Source organism: Octopus sinensis, linkage group LG2, assembly GCF_006345805.1.
Source record: "Octopus sinensis linkage group LG2, ASM634580v1, whole genome shotgun sequence".
NCBI classification, from domain to species: domain Eukaryota; kingdom Metazoa; phylum Mollusca; class Cephalopoda; order Octopoda; family Octopodidae; genus Octopus; species Octopus sinensis.
The window spans coordinates 9,900,693-9,928,192 of record NC_042998.1 but is presented as its reverse complement, the minus strand read 5'-3'; the positions used below and the strand labels follow the sequence as shown (position 1 = coordinate 9,928,192).

The window sequence follows — 27,500 nt, the reverse complement described above, 5'->3', positions numbered from 1 at the left end:
ATGCTTGGGCACCCAGCCAATGGTAGCTTCTGATAGGAGCAAGTAGAGGAGATGCCTGAGGACTGTAGCTCACAACCATACCAGGAATTGTGGGTGAAGAAGATGAGATGGATGGAGGGATGAGGGGTTTCAATCAACCCAACTACCTACTCACTATATTTATTACTGGGCCTAAATAGTTAAGCATTCCACAAGCATTTCTACCTTTAATGTAACACTGAGTCAAATTCTGCATGATACTGCTTGTAACAAGGCTGTGCCTTCAAATTACATGTACAGTCTCTCTGACAAGCTTCTACACAGTTTCTATTAATCCAACTTTTGCATGAGGTTATAGTAGAAAGCATTTGCCTAAGATGCCATGCATTGGGATTGAACCTAGGTTCTTAACCACTTGGCTGTGCATCCTTATAGGAAATTGGATGTGGTATAACATCTCCTAAGACATACACGTTGAACAAATAATAAATTTTCATTCAGAATGTAGATAAAATGCTATAGTTAGGAATTAAAGAAAGAGTTAAGTCTTACTTAAATATACACATCATATTTATTAATCAAAGAAATGATTTCATAAACAAGGCATCATTTAGGATTTATAGACACACACACACAACGTACGGAAAACAGCGATAGTATTTGATACTTTATATAAAGCATGACTACCATATCTGTTTTGTGTATGTCATTATTTCTATCACTTGGATTGTATTCCTTGCCTAACCTGAGGTTGATACCCTGTGTCGTACGACACTAGATATTGGTTATGTCAGACTATGCAGTGCCTTTGTTCGATATACATACATACATAAATACATGCACACACATACATGTGTATATATATATATATTCAAATAAGATGATGATTTATTTTTGAACGCAGAGATGCCATTAGAACAGCAGAAATCTTGGGTAAATCATCCTTACGAAGTGGAAAAATTTGTCAAGCACCAGCTTTGTAAGGGTAATTTACGCAAAATTTCTGTTGTTCTAATGGCATCACTATATTCAGAAATATATTATCATTAAATTTGTATCTATATACATATTTCAGTGCTTATAAAAAGCAAATGTTAGTATGTTTATATTTAAACATGTGGATATATATATATATATATATATATATATATATATATATACATACACACACACACCAACATTAATTGTGAAAGCTTTAGGGTGTGATCCACTGAGATCTGTAAAAACATGCTTCTCAGAGAACAGTCATGGCAAAGCAAGAACGCCAATCAGTTTGTTGTTTTTATTCTGACACAGAAGCTTGATAAGCCACAGTTAGTGCTTTCGACTAATTGAAGGTTATATTACTTTACTATATTTTACTAATTGTACTGAGTTCTTTTTCACTCATTTCATACAACTAATGTGTGTGTGTGTGTGTGTTTCTCATTGAAGCTACAAAACGTCACAAACTGAGGTTCATGAAACCAATACACACACATACACACACACACACACACACACACAAAGGAGGTGGGGAGGAGAGAGATAAATATATTGTTTAAAAGTTTAACTAATTGTGTAATTGGCCAGGAATGTCAGCAGCAATGTGCGTTCTATAATAGTTTGCATAACTTTATATTTAATATTAGAACCTCAAATAGTTGAGTCATTTTCTACACCAAGTTTTGAAATTATGTATGTCTTACATTTTAAGTTTCCACAAACAGTGATATTATTGTATGGTCAGTTCATTTAAAATGCTTGACCACAAGATTCAGCATTAAATTTGCCTCTTTCTTCTTCTATTTTTATACTGACCACCAAAGCAGATAACGTCAGTCAAAATATATATATATATATATTTCATAACAATAACAGAGAAAAATAATTATATTTGGGGACATTCATATTAATTTCTTTCTTTTGAATTATTACAAAGACACAAAGCAGAAACTAAGCTAATGAATTTGATGTGTTCCTCTACTTTTCTCTCTTCAGCCTGTTTACATCTAATTAATGAGTCCCTCATTAACTGAACTGCATAACAAACATAGCAACATCAGTTTAATACTGTAATCAGAGTAATAAAACAATAATAGTAATAATAATGAATATTGATTAATTTTATTACATAATAATACATAATTTAGTTTAAAAAAAAAATAAATGTTCCTTCTCGAGCCATGCCAGGCTCATAAGGGCCGGTTTCCCGGTTTCAGTGGCGGAGAAATTCCCCACCTGGACGGGACGCCAGTCCATCACAGGATTACTCATTTTTGCCAGCTGAGTGGACTGGAGCAGCGTGAAATGAAGTGTTTTGCTCAAGAACTCAACGCATCACCTGGTCCAAAAATCGAAACCACAATCTTACGATTATGAGTTCAACACCCTAACCACTAAGCCATGCGCCTCCACACATAATTTAGTTAATTATAATTAATGTTTAATTATAATTAATAATATTTAATTTCTCTTGATCAAGCACAAGGCTGTGAATTTTGCAGAGGAAACAGTTGATTAAATTGATTCTAGTAATTAACTGGTATGAATTCTGTCAACCTGAGAAGGATGAACTGCAAAGCTGACCTAGGTAAGATTCAAATTCTGTAGGTAAAAAGTCTAATAATTACTTCTAGCTCTGGCACCTAACCAAAATTTTTGTAAGAGGGAACAAGTTTATTAAACTGATCTGAGTTCATTACTAGTAGTTATTTTGTTTCAAACTCAGAGTGATGAAAGGCCAAGGTCAACCATGGAAGGATTTGTTCTCAGAATGTAAAGGAATATAAATAAATGGCTTTATAACACACATGTGAGTGAGAACACTTTGAGATATTTTTGGTATCTAACATATGTCAGATACTGCGAGCGCTGCTTCTGATTGGTCAATCCATGGTGATGACCCGAGGTCACGGTGACAGCGCTGCTTCTGATTGGTCAATCCATGGTGATGACCCGAGGTCACGGTGACAGCACTGCTTCTGATTGGTCAATCCATGGTGATGACCCGAGGTCACGGTGACAGCACTGCTTCTGATTGGTCAATCCATGGTGATGACCCGAAGTCACGGTGACGGCACTACTTTTGTCATTCATAAGTTACAACTAAACGTGAAGAATTTAGTTATTGGGTTAATAAAATACTAAACGAGTTCCCTATGGATACCGTATTTATTACAACTCGTGGCTTGTAAACGTATCTAACGAGCGAAAGTGAGTTAGATACGTTTACAAGCCACGAGTTGTAATAAATACGGTATCCATAGGGAACTCGTTTAGTATTCTCTATTTATGCATTTAGAACTACAATCTACTATTTCTACCATTCCATCTGACACAATACAGATTGCAATAGTGTTACTATTACATGGCAGTTGTAAGAATTTCTAAAATGTTTTATGCTTGACACAGCAGACCATAAGTAAGAAGACTAACAACAAGTTCCCTGAAATGTTTAATTCAAATCCATTTCAGAATCACAAAATTATGTCTTCAAGATGAAAGTGAAATCAAACAGAAATTAAAGAGAGGAGAAAGTTTTGAGTGAAATGTCAAAAAGATAAGTATTGTAACTGATCTATTTGTCATCATAACTTTCCGTCACATGGCCTCGTGGATAGAACAAAGAAGAAATGAGAAATAGGTCTCCATCTTTTTCTGTTTCCCTTTGGCATAGAGAGAGAGACCTGTGAAGGGGAACATAAGCCAACATAAACTGTCAACATGTCGTTCATGTTAGTCTTCTGTTTGGTGCAGAAACTGTTGTAATCTTCCTCTAATGGCAACCACGTCGAACAAACAAACATTCCCTCGCAGAGAGAAACCAAACAGTCAAATTTCCTGGTTAAGCTTGACTATAGAAGCGTTCCCAATGATTCCCATTCAAAATGTATGCAGTAAGGAGGACATGACGAAATATCTTAGCTGCTTAGCTTTCCAGGAATCCCATATTTGACTTCAGCACAAAGTCACGAATTTGTTAAGGATCAACCCCAGTTCATTTATTACTAGTATTAATTTTATAGGTACAGAATGGACCAAAGACATAGTTGACCAGGGAGTGGGGACAAGGTGTTTGGAAATCAGAATGTCAAGAGTCATAACTAAATAGTTTCAGGCATTTTACTTTGCACTACCGTATTTTTCACTTGAATTATCCTTATCTCCACAATAATATATATATATATATATATATATATATATATATATATATATATATATATATATATTTAAAATAATATAAATCAATTAATTTATGTATTGGCTTATGTTTCTCATTGTTTGATTTGCCTAATAGTGGTTTTATCTCTAATTTAATATAATATGATATAATATATTTATACTATAAAATTGGATTTAATCCTAAATCTGATTTTTCCCTGTAAGTTTGGATTTATTCCCTAATATATATATATACAGAGAAGGAGAGTAATTTTTTAAAAATATAATAATCCTGGTGAGAATTATTATATTTTTAAAAATGATTATTAATTGCAAAATAAGATTCATTGCTAAGTAAAAGATACTGGCATAAAATAGAGTTGGATTAAATCATACAAATTCTTTTTCAAAGAAACTAAGTGAAAAAAATTAATTAGATTAAATAATTAGATTAAAATATGAAGGTGATCAGCTGGATGATAATTTATAAAAGAGAAAAAAACCAATTCTCTCTCATAAATTATTCGCCAGCCTATCATCTATTATGATCTCATTATTGAACTACAATTTGAATAATTTACTATCTCAGATGTGAAATAAGGCTACCGTAACCCTGCGATCACACAGACAGAAGAGAGACAACAAAGAGATTTATGATATCAATATAAACTAGGGCGATACTTGATATCACGTTTATACTTGAAGACATGTGGAGGAGAAAGGATGCAGTATCATTACAACACATGCATAGAAACATACATACACATGAAGAGAGAGAAAGAGAGAGAGAGAGACAGGCAGGCAGGCAGAGAAACATAAAAAGTGTGTGTAATACACATATTTATACATGCAAGCAAACATACTCGTTGAAAACCCTACCAAATTCATATACATATATGTATATATTTATCGTTGCACACACATATGTCATAGTCTTCAGATGACATTGCTTCAGTCACAGACAATGCTGATGTATATATAACCGATTGCTGTCAAGGCATTATAAGCATGACCAATGTGTTTATGTTATATACATATCCCCCATATCTTTACAACTTATAACAGCATACACACATGCACATACACACACACACACACATCTTCATGGTGAAATTCTACCTTGAATATAATTCTTTAGTTTCTTTGTCTTAAAAGAATAAATTTTGATTTAGTAATATTGAGAGTGATTTTAAGAAAATAATTTTCTAGAAAATTTTCTCTTCTCTTTTGTAACAGAAAATATAGTAACTAAAATAATAAAAAAAAAGAAATTAACTGAATTTATGCACTTGGGTTTACCCAACCACCAAATGCAGCTTGAATTTCCTGAGCAACAGCAATTGTGACATGGTCAGCTAGGTCTGATCCAACAACTTGTACACCAAGAGGTAAGCCTTCTGAACTCAATCCTACAGGACACTGTGTAACTGGGAATCCCAAATAGTTGAAAATAGCCGTATAAGAGAAATCAAATGGCGTTGTCAATGGCTGGTTGTGGTAAGGCGCTACACGTGGATGAGGAGGAAATAAAAATACACAGTTTTCTTCAAGAATATTGACCATTTTCTTCTTTAAAGTGTCCCCAAAAGACAGAAACATTTCATCTGTAGCAGTAGTATCCATTTTGTCCAGTAAGTACTCAGACAAAGATAGGGCAATTGCAGGTATCGTATGGTCAGATTGATATACCACCCATTTAAGGAATTCAGTAACCGGATTTATGGAATATTGACCATCGGTCATAAAGTAACAGAATGTACTTTGAGGATCATGATCTTCAGATTTAGCAGAAAGTTTAGCACACCAGATCTCAAAGCTGTATTTCATCTGTGACATACGGACTGGTTCAACATCAGTTCCATACTTCGTTTTGAAGTAATTTGCAACCTTTAAATAAAATATTAATTATAAATAAAGATTATAAAATGTTATAATTTAATAAGACCTGAAAAGTTCAACAATACAACATTATATGACATGTATTGAAATGTTAATAAAGAACGTGTTGCAAAGTGTGTAGGTTTTATAGAATAGTTTACAATAATTATTTACATTCCCATATAAAAAAACTCATATTTTGAGCTTAGCAAAGTCCTCTGGCACATTGATTTCTGTTAAACCATCCAACCCATCCAAATACTGGACAACAACCTCATAAAGTCTGTAGCACTTCAGATTGGCTCATCAGAATTCCACAAGTTTTATGTTAGCTACACCTATTTCTTTATTACCCACAAGGGGCTAAACACAGAGGGGACAAACAAGGACAGATATGGGTATTAAGTCGATTACATCGACCCCAGTGCGTAACTGGTACTTAATTTATCGACCCCGAAAGGATGAAAGGCAAAGTCGACCTCGGCGGAATTTGACCTCAGAACGTAACGGCAGACGAAATACGGCTACGCATTTCACCCGGCGTGCTAACGTTTCTGCCAGCTCACCACCTTATGTTAGCTACACCTGGCAGCAAATGTACTTCAGTCTTGATTCATATGAAACAGTTAAACAGGTGACAAAATCATCATTCCACCAGTTTCGCTATCATGTATAGTTATATACCACATGCAAAATACCTTCAGTTACCTCAAGCTGATAATATTACCAACCCTAATGATATCCCTTCCATTACTTTGAAATACTGCCCATCAGAACAAGCCCCACTTCACACTAAACTCTTTAACTTCTCTCTTTCTCCAGGGATCTCTGATCCTTCCACCTATCAAGCAATAGCTCTCATTTCCAACATCTAAAACACTCAATAACAATCTCCTTCTCCAATATCATGAGCTCTTAGCCTCCTCAATGACCACCAGTAATACCTCTGTAGACCCAGATCTACTGGAGATCTACTTTCCTATGTTACCAATGAATGGTCTTTTGCTCTTAAAGGATTTGGCAAACTATATGCAGGTGACACTACCCTTCACTCCTTAATTTTCTGCATACAGTTGTCATTCACATGCAACCTAAACACTGCTCAAGTCTGTGCTAACTCCATGAAAAGGGGCCTCAATAGGGTCATGCCTTTTTTCAACACAAGGACATAATCACTGCACATTTCAATGAAACAATCAAATACCTCAACCCCTCCAGTCTTGGATAAAACACAACTAAAACCCTTAAAGTTACCATAAATGCTGGGTCTTTTGATTTCAGATGATCCTTCTAATCAATCTTACATGCATAATATAGTAAAATCTGTATCTCAAAGCCTTACTCTTCAGGGCTAGAAAATACTTCAGCTCTGATCAACTGCTGACCCCTTACAAAGTTAAAGGCAACAATGCTCCTATATTTGTGATGCTATTGCTGCTATTCACTCAAACATCCTAGACCACATCTAAAAGAAGCCACACGAGGGATTACTATAGACTCATTACAATTTCTGGATCAGAGACATGCTGTTTCTTCCCTGCCTATTCTACTGTAGCTTCAACAGTTTAGTTTCCTATGAAATAGCTGGTTGTACACTGCATCTTCCCAGGCCCATTGATCCCTCCTCCTCACATCAACCCTGTAAGTGTCATTCCCTATATTTGCACTGACCACATTGCTTAATTCTGGCTCCTCAAAACATCGAGCCTCTGGATACCTCTCCTCATCCCACTTTCTCTGTAGATGTTGACCTACATAATGGTCCTCTTCGTCTCCCAAATTAACACATAAAAATAGAAATAACTATCATAAAGCCAGGGTATATACAGGTAGAACACATACAGCCTCAATCACGTTTACCTCAATGAACTTAGGCTGTGAGATGGAGGCGCAATGGCCCAGTGGTTAGGGCAGCGGACTCGCGGTCGTAGGATCGCGGTTTCAATTCCCAGACCGGGCATTGTGAGTGTTTATTGAGCGAAAACACCTAATGCTTCACGAGGCTCCTGCAGGGGGTGGTGGTGATCCCTGCTGTACTCTTTCACCACAACTTTCTCTCACTCTTTCTTCCTGTTTCTGTTGTACCTGTATTTCAAAGGGCCGGCCTTGTCACACTCTGTGTCATGCTGAATCTCCTCGAGAACTACGTTAAGGGTAGACATGTCTGTGGAGTGCTCAGCCACTTGCACGTTAATTCCATGAGCAAGCTGTTCCGTTGATCGTATCAGCTGAGACCGTCATCGTCGTAACCGACTGTGAGATAATCTACAGAACATTATCAAGTGAACACTGTTGATATACCATAATCCACATCCACTGTCTGTGATGCATTGTTTAATGATGTAAGAGGCAAGGAAAGTATAAATAGTCAACTGAATTCAATTCAGTTGACTATTTATAAGTAATGAATAAAGGAGAAAATTAAATGTAATTCTGTCTTACTTTGTGAACTGCTTTTTTCATTTCAGGTTGGACAGAGCTTGAAAATAAACCTCCTTCATCATTATCCATATAATAGATTTTCAATTTTTCCAAGTCAACCTAAAAAAAGAAATATATTAAATGCGTAAACAAAACAGAATCTGTAAACCTGAATGAATATGATTTTTTACTGCAAATAATTGGCAAAATCACTAGTTTGACAAAATATCTTGCAACTGTAGCCCTTTTCATTCTGACAATCTGCGAAGGTTGTCCCTGCTTTACAAACAGCTATAGGTCAATCAAATGGAATCCCGGTCAAGTGCGGTGGTCAATATAGTCAAATACCCACCATCACCAAAAAATTGAGGCTTGTGCCAATACAGTTGAAAGTAACATTAAGATATTAGGGTAGTGGATCAGAAAATTCAGTTTTCAATATCATACAAACATGAGATGGGTTTTTTTTCACTGACCAACATTAAAGGCTAAAATATAAAAAGAAATACAAAAAGCACCATTCAAGCGTGATCATTACTTGCGTCGCCTTACTGGCACTTGTGTTGGTGGCACGTGAAAAAAACATTCAAGCAAGGTCGTTGCCAGTGTCGCTGGGCTGGCTCCTGTGCAGGTGGCACATAAAAAGCACCATTCGAGCGTGGATGTTGCAAGTACCGCCTGACTGGCCCTCGTGCCGGTGGCATGTAAAAGCACCCACTACACTATTGGAGTGGTTGATGTTAGGAAAGGCATCCAGCTGTAGAAACTCTGCCAGATCAGATTGGAGTCTGGTGCAGCCATCTGGTTCACCAGACCTCAGTCAAATCGTCCAACTCATGCCAGCATGGAAAGCAGACATTAAACGATGATGATGATGATGATAAACTATTCAGTGCATTGAACAAGAAATAAAGAGTCTGTTTATTGCACATGATTCTTAAGATTGAAAGTAAATCACCCAAGAGCATCAAGCTTATGTTTCACACAAGCATGATTAACCGTTTACCATTTAAACCAGCCACATCTGGCCCAAATAGTTTACTTGTTTTATGCTCAAACTGATCAGATCCAGCCTGTCACATACTAAACATAAACAACCACATCATCAAAATGTCAAAGCTAAGAGATTAATTCAAAACAATGTGAATAAGGAAGGATTACACGTGACAAAGTAATCTGAACACTAAAGGTTTAGTGAAACAAGTTTAGCAATAGATTTTCTGTAATATTTCTAAATTTTAAACTTTAAAACAGTCCTTTTAGCTTTCTATACAAAGTTCTCCAGTAATTTTTTATTCAGTCTACTGTGTACTGTAAAGTAAAAAAAAAAACAAGAAAAAAAAACCTGACAGCCTCTGATGTAGAGGTTCCTATAGGAACTGTGTGTTAACCCCATGAGTAAGCTCCGGGTGAACCAAAATTGTGCCCCAGGTTCAACTTGCAGTCTTAACTATTTTACTAACTCCACTAATGTTCATGGGAAATGCATGAACATCATAAGTTCATTTTCCAAAAATCTGAGGTTAGAAGGGTTGAGAAATTATTGTAAGATATTTCTATTTATAAGAGGTTAAGCAAGTTACTCTATCACACTAGGGTAAAAATCCCCTTCAATAATAACAACCATGGGATTGTCCTTAGAAAATTACCTCCAAGGCACAGGTAAGGTTGTTTATAGAAGACCAGCAATCGCCCATGTGTACTAGCCTCCCCCTCCATGCCACTGGTGTTATCCAAGGGAAAGGCAAAGGTCATGGGAGCTTGGCACCAGTGGCATCACAACTCATTTCTACAGCTGAATGAACTGCAGCAATGTAAAATAAAGTGTCTTGCTCAAGAACACAACACACAGCTCAGTTCGGGAATTGAACTCGCTATCTCATGACTGTGAGCCCAATGCCCTTGCCACTGAGCCATGCACCCTCATTCTATCACACTAATGCTTGATAAAATAAATAATACATTTAGAAAAAATTATCATTGTTTTGAAAAAATCTTTTCATTCGAAAAAATTTCAGAATGATTTTTCAAAAATGCTATCAGCAAGAAAGCTTACTATTTCTAATTAGGGCAATTCTTGTTTTCTAATTGTTATAACAAATTTATATACAAACATAATTAAAAATAATAGATGCACGATTTATAAAAAAAGTCAATGAAAAATAAATTACAGGTTCATCAAGTTTGAGTTTCTTGGCATTTTCTCCAGCCATGATGCGTAACATTGGTTTGAGATCCTCTGCATATCGACACATGGGTCCTACACACAAAAGTTCTTTCTGCTGGCCACTTGCATTAGGAAATTGGCCGTCATTTGAGACGATTCCTAGAAACAGAATTTTGTAGCATAAATAAATATAGAATGCATTGGGAAAAAATAAAAAGGGGAAATGAATTAGCCATCCTCATCATTGCTTTAATGTACATTTTTCAATGCTTGCATAGGTCAGACCAGCTACTGGACCAAAATGGAGTGAATTGAACCCATTACTTAATAGTTAACTCTTTTTTTCTCTTTACTTGTTTCAGTCATTTGACTGTGGCCATGCTGGAGCACCGCCTTTAATCGAGCAACTTGACCCCGGGACTTATTCTTTGTAAGCCCAGTACTTATTCTATCGGTCTCTTTTTGCCGAACCGCTTAGTAACGGGGACATAAACACACCAGCATCGGTTGTCAAGCAATGCTAGGGGGACAAACACAGACACACAAACACACACACGCATATATATATATATACATATATACGACAGGCTTCTTTCAGTTTCCGTCTACCAAATCCACTCACAAGACTTTGGTCGGCCCGAGGCTATAGTAGAAGACACTTGCCCAAGGTGCCACGCAGTGGGACTGAACCCGGAACCATGTGGTTGGTAATCAAGCTACTTACCACACAGCCACTCCTGCACCTAACTGTGTATGTCTGCCTAAAAACATGCCAGGAAAGACTTTTAACCAGTTACAACAAAACCCCACACTCACAAACACATTACAGAAGAGTTGTATTCCTGAAAACTTTGCTTTGGAATGGCATTTCATGACAGAAAACCAATTTGCCCACTGAATTCTGTTATAAATTATGATGCATTCCAACAGAATATTTTCAGAAAGAAAAAAAAAACAACCAATGCAGTCACTTTTTTAACAGAAACCAGAGTTTTTATAATGTGAGGGATCCCAGATATATATCCAGTTACTTTCTAATGACCTGTCAAGTTAATCTTTTATCCTTTTTTTTTTTTTTACTTGTTTTAGTTTTTGGACTGCAGCCATATTGGGGTGTCACAAACAGTTTAGTTACTCTTTTACTCGTTTCAGTCATTTGACTGCGACCATGCTGGAGCACGCCTTTAGTCGAGCAAATCGACCCCGGAACTTATTCTTTGTAAGCCCAGCACTTATTCTATCGGTCTTTTTTGCTGAACCGCTAAGTGACGGGGACGTAAACACACCAGCATCGGTTGTCAAGTAATGCTAGGGGGACAAACACAGATACACACACATATATATATATACATATATACGACAGGCTTCTTTCAGTTTCCATCTACCAAATCCACTCACAAGGCATTGGTCGGCCCGAGGCTATAGCAGAAGACACTTGCCCAAGATGCCACGCAGTGGGACTGAACCCAAAACCATGTGGTTGGTTAGCAAGCTACTTACCACACAGCCACTCCTGCGCCTAATAATAAATCTTTTCTACTTTAGGCACAAAGATTTTGTAAAAAGAAGAATTCTCAATTTTTCAATTAATATTTCAATAGCTACACACACACAGGAACACACAGAGAAACAACTGATGATAAAGCAGAGTCTATTTACCTGTAGATGGCTTATGACCAAAAATTCCATTAAAAAACGATGGTATACGAATACTGCCGCCGATATCCGAGCCGACTCCAATAATTGAAGCCCCAGAGCCAATCAGACAACCCTCACCACCTAAACAATAGGGAATGAAAAAACAGAAGAGTCAATTTTGAAATATAACATATAATGTAGCACAGTGGCTGTGATGTTTAAGTACAGGATACTGTTCCTTCTCGAGCCATGCCTGGCTCACAAGGGCCGGTTTCCCGGTTTCCTTGGCGTATAGGTTCGCAGCCTGGACGGGACGCCGGTCCGTCACAGGTGAGCAGCAAGATGCAGGAGGAAAGAGTGAGAGAAAGTTGTGGCGAAAGAGTCAGCAGAAGTTCACCATTACCTTCTGCCGGAGCCACGTGGAGTTTAGGTGTTTTCGCTCATAAACACATACATTGCCCGGTATGAGATTCGAACCCGTGATCCCTCGACTGCGAGTCCGCTGCTCTAACCACTAGGCCATGTGCCTCCACTAAGTACAGGATACTGGCCCATGTTCATCTAATCCAGTGGTTTTTCAACCATTTTCTATCAATGGGATACTGGTGGAATATTCCCATCAAAACTTCTGTCAAATGTAAGTATAACAGGCTGGATATTGTTGTTTGGGACAGAGGGGCAAAGGTATATGACATCAGAGAGGTTAGCTGCCCTTCAGATATAAATATCTCTTTGAGCATATCTATGGACAACTGCTTTGAAACCTCCAGATTCTATATCCAGACTATGAATTCATATTCATACCCCAATAATAATTGAAGCACTAGGTTTTGTTAGTAAATGCTTAAAGGAGAATCTGGATAAACTGGGATTTTCAGAAAGAGAAACTGATCAGCTGATTCAAACATTACAAGTTCAATCTGTGAGTGGAACAGTCTGTGTTAACTACATCCCAAAGAAGGAGTCTTGTATCTTTGTCGGAAACCGGCTCAATGGAAGATTTATAATAATTAAAAAACAGAATGAACGAATGAACATACATACATACACACATACATACATGCATACATACATACATACATACATACATACATACATACATACATACATACATACATACATACATGCATGCATGCATGCATACATACATGCATGCATGCATACATACATACACACATACATACATGCATATATACATACATACACGTATATATGCAGTATACATACATACATACATACACACATACATACATACATACATACATACATACACACATACATACATGCATACATACATACATACACGTATATATGCAGTATACATACATACATACATACATACACACATACATACATGCATACATACATACATACACACATACATACATGCATATATACATACATACACGTATATATGCAGTATACATACATACATACATACACACATACATACATGCATATATACATACATACACGTATATATGCAGTATACATACATACATACATACACACATACATGCATATATACATACATACATACACGTATATATGCAGTATACATACATACATACATACACATACATACATGCATATATACATACATACATGTATATATGCAGTATACATACATACATGCACACACACATACATGCGCACATAGATACGTGCACACTTATATGCATGAATGCACGTATGCACACATGCATGCATGCATACACACACACACACACACACACAGATACATACATACACACATACATACATACATGCATGCATGCATACATGTATATGTGCAGTAGAGCTGATCCCAACCTGCATGGTTGTAAAACAATCTCCATAAACAAGCTTAAATTTTTCCCCCATGCAACAGGGTACGAGTAATGAAGCTGATTTGATATCATGCTTGTATCTTAATATCAATACATCATCATCATCGTTTAACGTCCGTTTTCCATGATAGCATGAGTTGGACAGTTCAACCGGGGTCTGGGAAGCCCGAAGGCTGCACCAGGCCCAGTCTGATCTGGCAATGTTTCTACAGCTTGATGCCCTTCCTAACGCCAACCACTCCGTGAGTGTAGTGGGTGCTTTTTATGTGCCAGACGAGGCTGGCAGACGGCCACGATCGGATGGTGCTTTTTACATGCCACCAGCACGAGGCCAGTCGGGGCGGCGCTGGCAACGGCCACGTTCGGATGGTTCTCTTACATGCCACCAGCACTGGTATCACAGCTGCAATACTGAACGATATTGATACTGCATTTTTGTAGATTCACTATTCCATGCTCTTAATATTTAAATAACAAAAAATGTATATTTATTAAAAAAACAAAAATTAAAATTATTTATTTCAAGTTCTTCTTAATGATTTTGCAATGGCTTAATCCAATATATTTGAAAGAAAATAAGATTTACCTGAGCTGCCTCCAGCGATGCGCCTATTATCGTAAGGATTACAGGATCTTCCATATATATTGTTAGCTGATTCATACCACATGCAGAGCTCACTTATGTTGGTCACTACGTATGGAATGACACCAGACTTGCGTAAATTAGCAATCACTTCTGCATCTTTTGTAGCAATAGTATTCTTACGTACTACTAAACCAGAAGTGTTTGGCATACCTACAAAAGAATAATTAAACACTGTGTAATCATTTCTTAAATAATAGGAAAATATACATCATGCTTTCTACTTTTACTTTGGTTGCTTCTTCCAAACGTTTTCTCTGGTGTCCGCCATCCTTCATTCTCAATAAAATCAATTCAATAAAATTGTATTTTCGCCTATCTACATGATGTGTAACATAAGCTAAAAAAAGGTCTTAAACAACTAGGAAATAAATTCTTATTTATCCATATGTCAACATATTTTACTAATGACTGACTTTTGTTATTTTATAGAGGAAGAGCAATACTCAAGGTATTTTGCAGGGTCTCACACATGAGGAAAAGAGAAAGTACAACTCATGGGTGACTTTAAAGCAGCGAGCTGGCAGAAACGTTAGCATGCCGGGTGAAATGCTTAGTGGTATTTCGTCTGCTGCTACGTTCTGAGTTCAAATTCCGCCGAGGTCAACTTTGCCTTTCATCCTTTTGAGGTTGATTGAATAAGTACCAGTTACGCACTGGAGTTGATATAATCAACTTAATCATTTGTCCCCTCTGTGAGTAGCCCCTTGTGGGCAGTAAAGAAATAAGAAACTACAGCTCATGGTTTACTAAAATAGAAAGCCATGTAGCAATATAGAGAGTTATCTTCATGTTAAATACCTGGTCTTAATGCTTACAACACAGTGAACTCTGATAAACACAGCCAAAGGACCAGGTAGTGCTGATAGTAGTGGTGGTAGTAGCAGTGGTGATGGTATTAAACCAGGTGTCAGTTAAATCTAAAACTTGTCATTCTGGTATAAACTACACTAATCTCATAGAAATTTCTCATAAATCCAGAAAGGTGTTAATTAGGTTATGTTTTCCTTCCCAGAAATACCACAAAAATTATGATTATATACAGGACAGGTAGCTATACCTGGGAACAACTGAAATCCATTGCCAAAAATCAAGTCAGATGGAGATCTCTTGTTGATGCCATGTGCTTCAAATGAAGTCAAAGGAATTAATGAATGAATGATGAGAGTAGCAGAGATAATATTGTACTAAAGGAAGGCGGCAAGCTGCCAGAAATGTTAGCATGCCAGGCGAAATGCTTAGTGGTACTTCATCTATCTTTACATTTTGAGTTCAAATTCCACCAAGGTCGACTTTGTCATTCACCCATTTGGAGTCAATAAATTAAGTACCAGTTACATACTGGTGTCAATCTAATCAACTGCCCCCCCCCCTTCTCCCCAAAAATTTTGGGCCTTGTGCCTAGAGTAGAAAAGAATATTGTACTAAAGGCGCAGGAGTGGCTGTGTGGTAAGTAGCTTGTTTACCAACCACACGGTTCCAGGTTCAGTCCCACTGTGTGGCACCTTGGGCAACTGTCTTCTACTATAGCCTCGGGTGGATTTGGTAGACGGAAACTGAAAGAAGCCCGTCGTATATATGTATATATGTGTATGCATGTGTGTGTTTGCGAATCTGTGTTTGTCCCCCTAGCATTGCTTGACAACCGATGCTGGTGTGTTTATGTCCCCGTTACTTAGCGGTTCGGCAAAAGAGACCAAAAGAATAAGTACTGGGCTTACAAATAAAAAAGAATAAATCCCGGGGTCGAGTTGTTCGATTAAAGGCGGTGCTCCAGCATGGCCGCAGTCAAATGACTGAAACAAGTAAAAGAGTAAAGGTTTCAGAAACTAGGCTCATTAACTTGATTTAAAATGTTTAATTGCATTATTGCTATTTGTTTTACTGGTTCTGAAGAAATGAAATGTAAAGTCAATCTCGTTGGAGATATACCGAAAAAAGAGAACATGCAACAACATATACTAAAAGTGGTTCTTAGCTTTTTCTACCAACTCCCCATCCTTGACATGACCTGAAAAAAAATATCCGACAAGCTTTCAATTCATTTAAATATTGTGGTTCTAGCCATGCTGGAGTACCATCACATTCAATTTATCATAATTATCTGTCAAATATAACTTTCGCTTGTATAACTCTTCATGATGCACTGCATATGTCACAGGTCCCAATCCATCATCAGTGTTTCCAGTTTATCAGCAGTTAACACTTTAACAGCTAATTTAAACGGACAATGTTGTGACAGGATGAAAGGTCTGTAACACTGGATGGGTGCAGCTCTCATCCTTTACATTAAAATATTAATCGAAGGAAAGAGACAAGACTTCCGATTAAATTCAACAGCATAAATATTTTATTTCTGGATTCGCAATATATATATATTTTTCTTCAGAGCGAATTGGCAGCCTAGGAGCTCGTCACAGTAGTCAAGTGGAGTGAGCCAAATCCTGTTCGTTCAAGCATAGCGTAGCAACGCCATGGGGTGGTGGCCTGAGAGAGCTACTAAAACACGTCCATCCTGTTTGGTTGTCAGCGTTTGAGAGACCGAACGAGAGAAATTTTGCTGCTGCTCGTTTCTGCGCATGCGCATGAGGGAACTTCCGACAGGCCTCCTGGAAGAATCCAACTCTGCACATGCGTGCTGAAAATTTCTAAAGTGGCGACGCTATAATGTATTGATACTGTCCGTTTTTCCATGCTAGCATGGGTTGGACGGTTCAACCGGAGTCTGGGAAGCCAGGAGGCTGCACCAGGCTCCAGTCTCATCTGGCAGTGTTTCTATAGCTGGATGCCCTTCCTAATGCCAACCACTCCGTGAGTGTAGTGGGTGCTTTTTACGTGCCACCAGCACAGGTGCCAGAGGGGCCAGGGCACAGGTGAGAGTTGGGGACAGGATCCAGCCATAAAATAGTGTCTTAGTAAGTCATTGTCTAATTCATACCAGAATAGAAAAGTAGATATAAAATGAATGATCAGATAATATATTCATTTATTAAACATTTTTTCTGTTTGTATTTTTTTGCCCATGATAGCATGGGTTTGAACAGAGATTTGTTGATTTTACACCCAGGTGTTTTTTACCTTGTTGCCACCCTTTACATATCTTTCAAGTAAGGAATATTTTTATTCGACAGGCTTTCAGAAGTGCAGAGCAATCAGTCACAATGTCAATGAGAGCACTGCTTCACTCAAACAGTGACAAGCACAGAATATATAAACACTGAAACACATTTTGACATGTACACACACATGTATACAACAGGCTGTCTGCAGTTTTCATCAATTAGATTCCTTTATAAGGCATTGGCTTTCAAGGAGTGAGAGTAAAAGAATGTTGCCCAAGTTCCACAATGTATCACATGGTTGCAAAGCAAATTTTCCATCTACTCACTTATGCCTACACCACCCACTGCCCATGTATCATCATCATCATCATTTAGCGTCCGTTCTCCATGCTAGCATGGGTTGGACGGTTCAACTGGGGGTCTGTGAAGCCAGAAGGCTGCACCAGGCCCAGTCTGATCTGGCAGTGTTTCTACGGCTGGATGCCCTTAATAATGCCAACCATTCTGTGAGTGTAGTGGGTGCTTTTTACGTGCCATGGATGGATGGTGCTTTTTACATGCCACCGGCACAGGGGCCAGGCGAGGCTGGCAACGGCCATGATCGGATGGTGCATTTTACGTGCCACCGGCACAGGGGCCAGGCAAGGCTGGCAACGGCCACGAACGGATGGAGCTTTTATGTGCCACTGGCACAGGGGCCAGGCGAGGCTGGCAACGGCCACGAACGGATGGTGCTTTTTACGTGCCACCGGCACGGAGGCCAGTCGGGGCGGCGCTGGCAACGGCCACGATCGGATGGTTCGCTTACTTGTCACTGGCACTGGTATCACAGCTGCAATTTCCATTGATGTTGATCGACTTTGATTTTGGTTCTGCTTTCTGATATCGGATTTGATTTGGTTTGATTTTGATTTTGATTTTTTGATTTTCACTTGCTTCAACGGGTCTTCACAAGTGGATTTTGTGTCCCAAGAAAGAAAGGTATGTATAAGTCGACTGGCTACATACCAGGTAGAGGCCATGGGTTATGGTCTCACTAGTCTTGCCGGGTCTTCTCACGCACAGCATACTTCCATAGGTCTCGGTCTCTAGTCATTTCCTTGGTGAGACCTAAAGTTCGAAGGTTGTGCTTCACCACCTCGTCCCAGGTTTTCCTGGGTCTACCTCTTCCACAGGTTCCCTCAACTGCTAGGGTGTAGCACTTTTGCACACAACCTATCTTCAGCCATTCTCGTCACATGACCATACCAGCACAAACGTCTCTCTTGCACACCACAACTGATGCTTCTTAGGTCCAACTTTTATTTCAAGGTACTTACACTCTGTCGATTATGAACACTGACATAACACATCCATCGGAGCATACTGGCTTCATTTCTTGCGAGCTTACGCATATCCTCAGCAGTCACAGCCCATGTTTCACTATGTATGTATATATATATATATATAAGCTCGAAGCATTAAAGACTTTTTCACTTATACATCTGTTTGTTGTCTACACCACCTGTCTTCATATTTTGTTGTTTTTTTTGTTTTTTTTGTGAATTCTCCAATATCCGTGGAGCAGCTGATGATGGAGGTATGCTGGATTGTTGGTATGGCTATTCTTGTGTATGTGGAATAGTATTATAACACATCCTTTTGATAAATTCCGCTGAGGTCAACTTTGCTTTTCATCCTTTCGGGGTCGATAAATTAAGTACCTGTTGAGTCTGGGGTCGATCTAATCAACTGTCCCCCTCTCCAAAAATTTTGGGCCTTGTACCTAGAGTAGTAAATATATATATATATATATATATATATATATATTATATATATATATATATATATGTATATATATATGCATATATATATATATATATATATATATATATATATATATAGATATATATATATATATATATTATATATATATATATAATATATATATATATATATATATATATGTATATATGTATATATATATGCATATATATATATATATATATATATATACATACATGTATATATTTCCTCCCTTGGACACACGAAGACCTGTTGAGGCAAGCGAAGTCGAAATCGAACCTCATCCGACGACAGGCACCCATGCCAACCTCCCTTCATTGGACACTAAACTCTGCTTGCGAAGACCTGTTGGGGCACGTAAAAAGCACCCACTACACTCACGGAGTGGTTGGCGTTAGGAAGGGCATCCAGCTGTAGAAACACTGCCAGATCAGACTGGAGCCTGGTGCAGCCTTCTGGCTTCCCAGATACCCGGTCGAATCATCCTACCCATGCTAGCATGGAAAACGGACGTTAAATGATGATGATGATGATGATGATGTAAAGAAAATATATATATTGCTGTGAAGCTGGCAGAACCAGACAACCAGATATAGATATATTTGAAGAGTTGGATGGATATCATTCAGTTTCAATGATGTGTATAATAGTTGTTCAACCAAGTGAATTTCCTGTTCACAGAATTAGCAAGCAAGTGGCTGACCATTCAGCAGACATATGTACCATTAACATAATTCTCATGTAAAATAGGTGTGTGACAAAGGTGTTGCGCATTGAATTACATGAATATTCAACAAACTTCTACAGTTTTACTCACAGGGTATGAGTCGATCTGAGGTTACAGGAAATGGCATCTGTCCAAAATGTTATATAGTGAGTCTGAACCTGAGATCTCATGGTTGCAAAGCAAACCTCTTAACCATTTGACTATATTATCTCTCTCTCTCTCTCTCTCCCATACACACACACACACACACACATACATAGCACAGCCCTCTGGTTTGCTAGCTCTTGTTGACCCATCCAACCCATGCCAGCATGGAAAATGGACATTAAATGATGACAACATACATACATACATACATACATACATACATACATACATACATACATACATACATACATAGGTGCAGGAGTGGCTGTGTGGTAAGTAGCTTGCTAACCAACCACATGGTTCCGGGTTCAGTCCCACTGCGTGGCATATTGGGCAAGTGTCTTCCGCTATAGCCCCGGGCCGACCAATGCCTTGTGAGTGGATTTGGTAGACGGAAACTGAAAGAAGCCTGTCGTATATATGTATATATATATATATGAGTGTGTGTGTTTGTGTGTCTGTGTTTGTCCCCCTAGCATTGCTTGACAACCGATGCTGGTGTGTTTACGTCCCTGTCACTTAGCAGTTCGGCAAAAGAGACCAATAGAATAAGTCCCGGGGTCGAGTTGCTCGATTAAAGGCGGTGCTCCAGCATGGCCGCAGTCAAATGACTGAAACAAGTAAAAGAGTAAGAGAGATACATGCATATGCTATACACACACACACACACACACACACACACACACACCACACACACATCTTAAGGAATTTAATTGACATTGTAGCTTTTTAAATAAGAATTTTTACCTGTCAAAGCAAAAGCTTCCTTAACAGAAAGAGGTACTCCAAGAAAGGGTGCATTTTTTTCTGAATATTCATCTGGAATGTCATCTTGTTCTAATATTTCGTTTACTTCAAGTGCTTGTTGACGGGCCACTTCATAGCAATTAGAGCAAATTGAATTTATTGTAGGATTCACTAATTTTGATCTTTCAATAAAAGCTTCTAAAACTTCAGTGCACTTTATCTGAAATAAAATAAAAAAATATGTATAATGTAATTAAGAAAAAGAAAGTTGGTGTTAAGATTATTATCTTCATTGTCATCACCATCTGGTTGCGCTAGTTTACTTAAACCTCTAATGAATATTACTGATTTTTTAAGCAGTGTATTCATGGATAGTCGATGGTTCCAACATGAACTGAAATACATGTACAGTTGTTCCCTATCTTTTCCTATCTACAGGCTTTTATAAATAAATTGCTTACAATCATTGTAACATAGTGGTGGCTAAAAAGAGCTAAAGATATGTTCTGTAGTACATTATAGCAGTACATATGTATGCAGATACATATGTACAAATATATGTTTATTATCCGTTCGTGGCTGTCGCCAGCCTCGCCTGGCACCTGTGCCGGTGGCACATAAAAAGCACCATCCGATCATGGCCGTTTGCCAGACTCGTCTGGCACCTGTGCCGGTGACACATAAAAAGCACCCACTACACTCATGGAGTGGTTGGCATTAGGAAGGGCATCCAGCCATAGAAACATTGCCAGATCAAACTGGGCCTGGTGCAGCCTTCTGGCTTCCCAGACCCCAGTTGAACCGTCCAACCCATGCTAGCATGGAAAGCGGATGCTAAACGATGAACGATAAGCTTAGGCTGATGCCAGACTCCCCTGGCACCTGTGCCAGTGGCACGTAAAAAGCACCCACTACACTCGCGGAGTGGTTGGCGTTAGGAAGGGCATCCAGCTGTAGAAACACTGCCAGATCAGACTGGAGCCTGGTGCAGCCCCTGGCTTCCCAGTTCCCGGTCGAACCGTCCAACCCGTGCTAGCGCAGAAAACAGACGTTAAACGATGATGATGATGATGATAATGATGATGATCATTTTATCTTTATCAACCTGTACAAGTGGAAAAATAATCAGACATAACAGAAGTATTTTAAGTGATACCAAACTAACAAAGAATAATTATAAGAGCAAACCAAAGAAAAATTACTTACTTCTTTGTTACGAATCATCTTACTTAATTCAGTGGCACTTTTGAGGAGCAATGGATTAGTAACTGGTGGCACAGAAACAGGAGGCGCAGAATTCAGCACATTAAAAATTATGTTAAAAATAGGAAGCAATGTCCACCGATACAGCTTGACAAGCACAAATATTAGTAACCTAGAGAATTCCATGGCTGAAAAGACAAAACAGAAGAATTTATCAGAAGAATTATAACTGAATCAGAAGAATTATAACTGAAGAAATTTTCTCCGAAAAACGTATTTCTTTAGATTTTTAATATCTCAAAGTAAAGAAATTGGTTACTGCTATTGTATAGCTCTGTTCTACCAAAACCTAAGATCAAAGCATTCTAAGAGACCTACAATCAAAGGGTTCCAGGTGTAAATATTATGTCCTTTTTATTTTCAATGACATAATATGATTAAGGCTTTTTCTTTTTTTAAAAACCATTGCAAACAGATCAAAGGAATACATAGAGGCTCCTTCATTGATTTCTAGAAGAAACAATGATTGCTTGCTCAAACCCTCAACTCCTGGTGGGAACATAAGGACACCATCTTGACATGATCTGCACCAGTCTTCTCCATCTGTGATGACTGCAGATCTCTGCTAATGATTTGCCTGGCCATTTTTTCTTATGTGATTCATGCATCTTTTACTCTGTTTACCGTTCCTTCTGTTGCCTTACTAAGTATACACACACACATATATATATGAATGTTGCCATTTCTGGTTCAAGAAATAGCTTTTATCAAGACACTTCCTGAACCAGAAATGGTAACATTCATATAAAAACTCTTTACTCCCTCTTTTACTGGTTTCAGTCATTTGACTGTGGCCATGCTGGAGCACCGCCTTTAGTCGAGCAAATCAACCCCAGGACTTTTTCTTTGTAAGCCTAGTACTTATTCTATCGGTCTCTTTTGCTGAACCGCTAAGTTACAGGGACGTAAACACACTACTATCGGTTGTCAAGCAATGTTGAGGCGACAAACACAGACACACAAACATATACACACACACATATATATATATACTTATATACGATGGGCTTCTTTCAGTTTCCCTCTACCAAATCCACTCACGAGGCTTTGGTCGGCCCGAGGCTATAGTAGAAGACACTTGCCCAAGGTGCCATGCAGTGGGAATAAACCTGGAACCATATGGTTGGTAAGCAAACTACTTACCACATAGCCACTCCTGTGCCTACATGTATATGTGTGTGTGTATACACTATATATATACACATACACACACATTCACTCACACGTATGAAAGGTATTATTCTTAAAGAATGGAAGAGAAATAGTACAGGAAAATGCTAAACAACAGAAATTTTCTTCCTGTTCTGAAATCTAGTATAACAAAGAAACAGAGACAGCTAAACGAGAGAGAAAAACAAATTGTATTTAGTAAGCAAATAACCAAAGAAACTATCAATAGTTTAGCTGGATTAGTGATAAGCTATGAAAACAAATTATTATTAGTTAACTTTTAGTTAAATATGCTGACACTAACTTAACTATAAAAACGGAAATTTATTTGATATGAAAGCTATCTTTTCAGGATTAACAATTAATTATATATAGCTAATGAGAAGCTGACAGCAAAACTGGTTTGAATTTGACCTTATTTCATTCCCTGACTCATGATGTTGATAATCTGTAAATGGGGATTTTTGCTTTCATTAACATTCAATAAAGATTTGATCTAAGCCAAGAAAACTAATGCCTTTGTTCAAGCCTTTTTTGACTGTGTAATTAAATTTCCATAAATTTGAGAAGATACAGAGATGTCTAAGATAAAAGAGTGGAAAGATTAAATCTCAAGTATTGTAATTAACTTAATGTCCTATTATTCCAAGGTCAGATCTCATAAGTATTGGCTTTGCCCTTCATTTCACTGGAGTTATTAATTTAATGAGGCTATCAAAATTGTTTCTCTATAATATCACAATTATAACTAAGGAAAAATTTATTTTCAACAAATATTTTACATTTGACAACAAGTAAACACTTCTTTACCCTTCAGCATTTAAACCAGTTCTATCAAGCCCAAAATATTCTACCTGTTTTTTGTTCAATCCGACCAGATCTGAAGCTGTTGGTTGTTTGTCAGAAAATTCTATTACAATTGAGTGGTTGCATACTGTCAACTTAACGTGACAGTCCTGTAAGGGAATTACACCACCACTGTTTAGCCCTAGGAAGCATCAACGCTTCCTGTCGGCCTTGACACATTTCCTGTGTCCTTATATATTTACGAAGGGGAGACAAACACCCCCAACAGCTTGTTTGTCTCCCCTTCGTAAATATATAAGGACACAGGAAATATGTCAAGGCCGACAGGGAGCGTCGATGCTTCCTAGGGCTAAACAGCAGTGGTGTAATTCCCTTACAGGACTGTCACGTTAAGTTGACAGTATACAACCGCACTATCACTCCACCACCGTACATATCTCTATGAGATATTTAGAAATTTAATATTTCTATTACAATTGCTTTACTGGAAATATAAAGTATATGAATCAACATTCAGCTTTAAATGTAAACATTGTCCATTCATGCTAATGTCATCCAGCACTGCCTGTGCAATCATTGCTTGAAGCATCACAAGTAGAGCTATACACTTGAAATTCAATTCTGGCTTTTCAGTAAAGTATTTAGCAAAAATTCTGCTCCTATCAATTAAGCAAAAATGACACTTCAACACTTTCTTAATGTGATTAGCTAAGTTAGAGGCTAACTAGAACGACACTAAATTATCTTAATGCTGTAATCACTAACATAATTAAGTCATATCTGTATTTTAATCTCCTTAATTATTCTCATCTATTTATTTCACTTCTCGGTATACTTTCCTCAGCTGAGATCTCTTTTGACTCAAGTGTGAGGAAGCCAAGTTCTCCGTATCTCATTCATACTTTTACAATAACCTCTTCTGGTGAATTTATACATGCATTTTCTTTCCATAGTTGGATTAACTCCTGCTGAGCTCACAACCACCTAATATATATGGAGGAGTGTTACAACAATGTTGGAAGTATTATGTACCTTATCAGTATTGAGTAACAGATAGTTAATTCGTTGCATTATTTGTAAGAAGTGTATCCTAAGTATTTCAAGGTGACTTTCTTTTAAATCAAGCAGAGAGGGAAAGAGTAAAAGAAACAATTTTTTACAAAAGTAGAGGTAGGTGCAGGAGTGGCTGTGTGGTAAGTAGCTTGCCTACCAACCACATGGTTCTGGGTTCAGTCCCACTGCGTGGCATCTTGGGCAAGTGTCTTCTGCTATAGCCCCGGGCCGACCAATGCCTTGTGAGTGGATTTGGTAGACGGAAACTGAAAGAAGCCCGTCGTATATATGTATATATATATGTGTGTATGTATGTGTGTGTGTTTGTGTGTCTGTGTCTGTCCCCCTAGCATTGCTTGACAACCGATGCTGGTGTGTTTATGTCCCCGTCACTTAGCGGTTCGGCAAAAGTGACTGATAGAATAAGTACTGGGCTTACAAAGAATAAGCCCCAGAGTCGATTTGCTCAACTAAAGGCGGTGCTCCAGCATGGCCGCAGTCAAATGACTGAAACAGTAAAAAGTAAAGAGTAAAGAGTAAAGAGTACACTTTAACTCTACTTGCCTTTTCTGTTTTCCACCCTGTTTCTCTCAGCCTGATTTAGTATGATCTTGGGATCTAGGAATGATTTGAATATACTACCTATCTAATGAATTATCTACATTATATTGATAAAGCACAAAAATGTAAAAACAGTCTGTTTAAAGACATGAATACAGAAGAAATATGAAATATCAAATAAATATAATTTTATAAATGAAACATTTTAAGTAATAGGCGTAGGAGTGGCTGTGTGGTAAGTAGCTTGCTTACAAACCACATGGTTCTGGGTTCAGTCCCACTGAGTGGCACCTTGGGCAAGTGTCTTCCACTATAGCCTTGGGCAAACCAATGCCTTGTGAGTGGATTTGGTAGACGGAAACTGAAAGAAGCCCGTCGTATATATGTATATATATATGTGTGTATGTATGTGTGTGTGTTTGTGTGTCTGTGTCTGTCCCCCTAGCATTGCTTGACAACCGATGCTGGTGTGTTTATGTCCCCGTCACTTAGCGGTTCGGCAAAAGTGACTGATAGAATAAGTACTGGGCTTACAAAGAATAAGCCCCAGAGTCGATTTGCTCAACTAAAGGCGGTGCTCCAGCATGGCCGCAGTCAAATGACTGAAACAAGTAAAAGAGTAAAGAGTAAAGAGTACACTTTAACTCTACTTGCCTTTTCTGTTTTCCACCCTGTTTCTCTCAGCCTGATTTAGTATGATCTTGGGATCTAGGAATGATTTGAATATACTACCTATCTAATGAATTATCTACATTATATTGATAAAGCACAAAAATGTAAAAACAGTCTGTTTAAAGACATGAATACAGAAGAAATATGAAATATCAAATAAAATAATTTTATAAATGAAACATTTTAAGTAATAGGCGTAGGAGTGGCTGTGTGGTAAGTAGCTTGCCTACCAACCACATGGTTCTGGGTTCAGTCCCACTGAGTGGCACCTTGGGCAAGTGTCTTCCACTATAGCCTTGGGCAAACCAATGCCTTGTGAGTGGATTTGGTAGACGGAAACTGAAAGAAGCCCGTCGTATATATGTATATATATATATGTGTGTGTGTGTGTGTTTATGTGTGTATCTATGTGTATGTGTGTATATGTTTGTGTGTCTGTGTTATTCCCCCAATATCACTTGACAACCGATGCTGGTGTGTTTACGTCCCCGTAACTTAGCGGTTCGGCAAAAGAGACCGATAGAATAAGTACTAGGCTTACAAAGAATAAGTACTGGGGTCGATTTGCTTGACTAAAGGCAGTGCTCCAGCATGGCCACAATAAAATGACTGAAACAAGTAAAAGAGTAAAAAGAGAGTAAAGAGTAATTCAAAAAAATAAAATTCACTTCTTCACTTGCTTCTGTCTTCTACATGAATAAAAAACAGAAAAATAGATGCACTTAGTCAACAAACTGGTTATAAGTAAGCTTACAACATGCATTAAAAGCAAATGATATTAAAACTATAATAAATCTCTGAACAGTAA

The 27,500-nt window shown here is 38.0% G+C and overlaps 1 protein-coding gene across 6 annotated transcripts in view; it reads right to left on the bottom strand.

Moving 5' to 3' along the window:
- Positions 1-5,352: 5,352 nt before the first annotated feature.
- The window catches only part of LOC115232529 (fatty-acid amide hydrolase 2), a 42,099-nt gene continuing 19,951 nt past the window's right edge, over positions 5,353-27,500 (bottom strand). For 3 of the 6 annotated variants that reach the window (XM_036511522.1, XM_029802450.2, XM_029802449.2), the window contains 7 exons: positions 22,373-22,557; positions 21,167-21,386; positions 14,642-14,851; positions 12,248-12,367; positions 10,593-10,747; positions 8,443-8,541; positions 5,353-6,009 (listed from right to left, as the gene is read on the bottom strand). In XM_036511522.1, coding sequence (XP_036367415.1) covers positions 5,404-6,009; positions 8,443-8,541; positions 10,593-10,747; positions 12,248-12,367; positions 14,642-14,851; positions 21,167-21,386; positions 22,373-22,555 — 1,593 coding nt within the window. In that variant the 5' untranslated portion in view covers positions 22,556-22,557 and the 3' untranslated portion in view covers positions 5,353-5,403. Of the gene's footprint in view, positions 6,010-8,442; positions 8,542-10,592; positions 10,748-12,247; positions 12,368-14,641; positions 14,852-21,166; positions 21,387-22,372; positions 22,560-26,023; positions 26,124-26,674; positions 26,750-27,500 lie in introns of those variants that run through there. The other 3 variants (XM_036511532.1, XM_036511525.1, XM_036511518.1) reach the window with 3 other exon arrangements.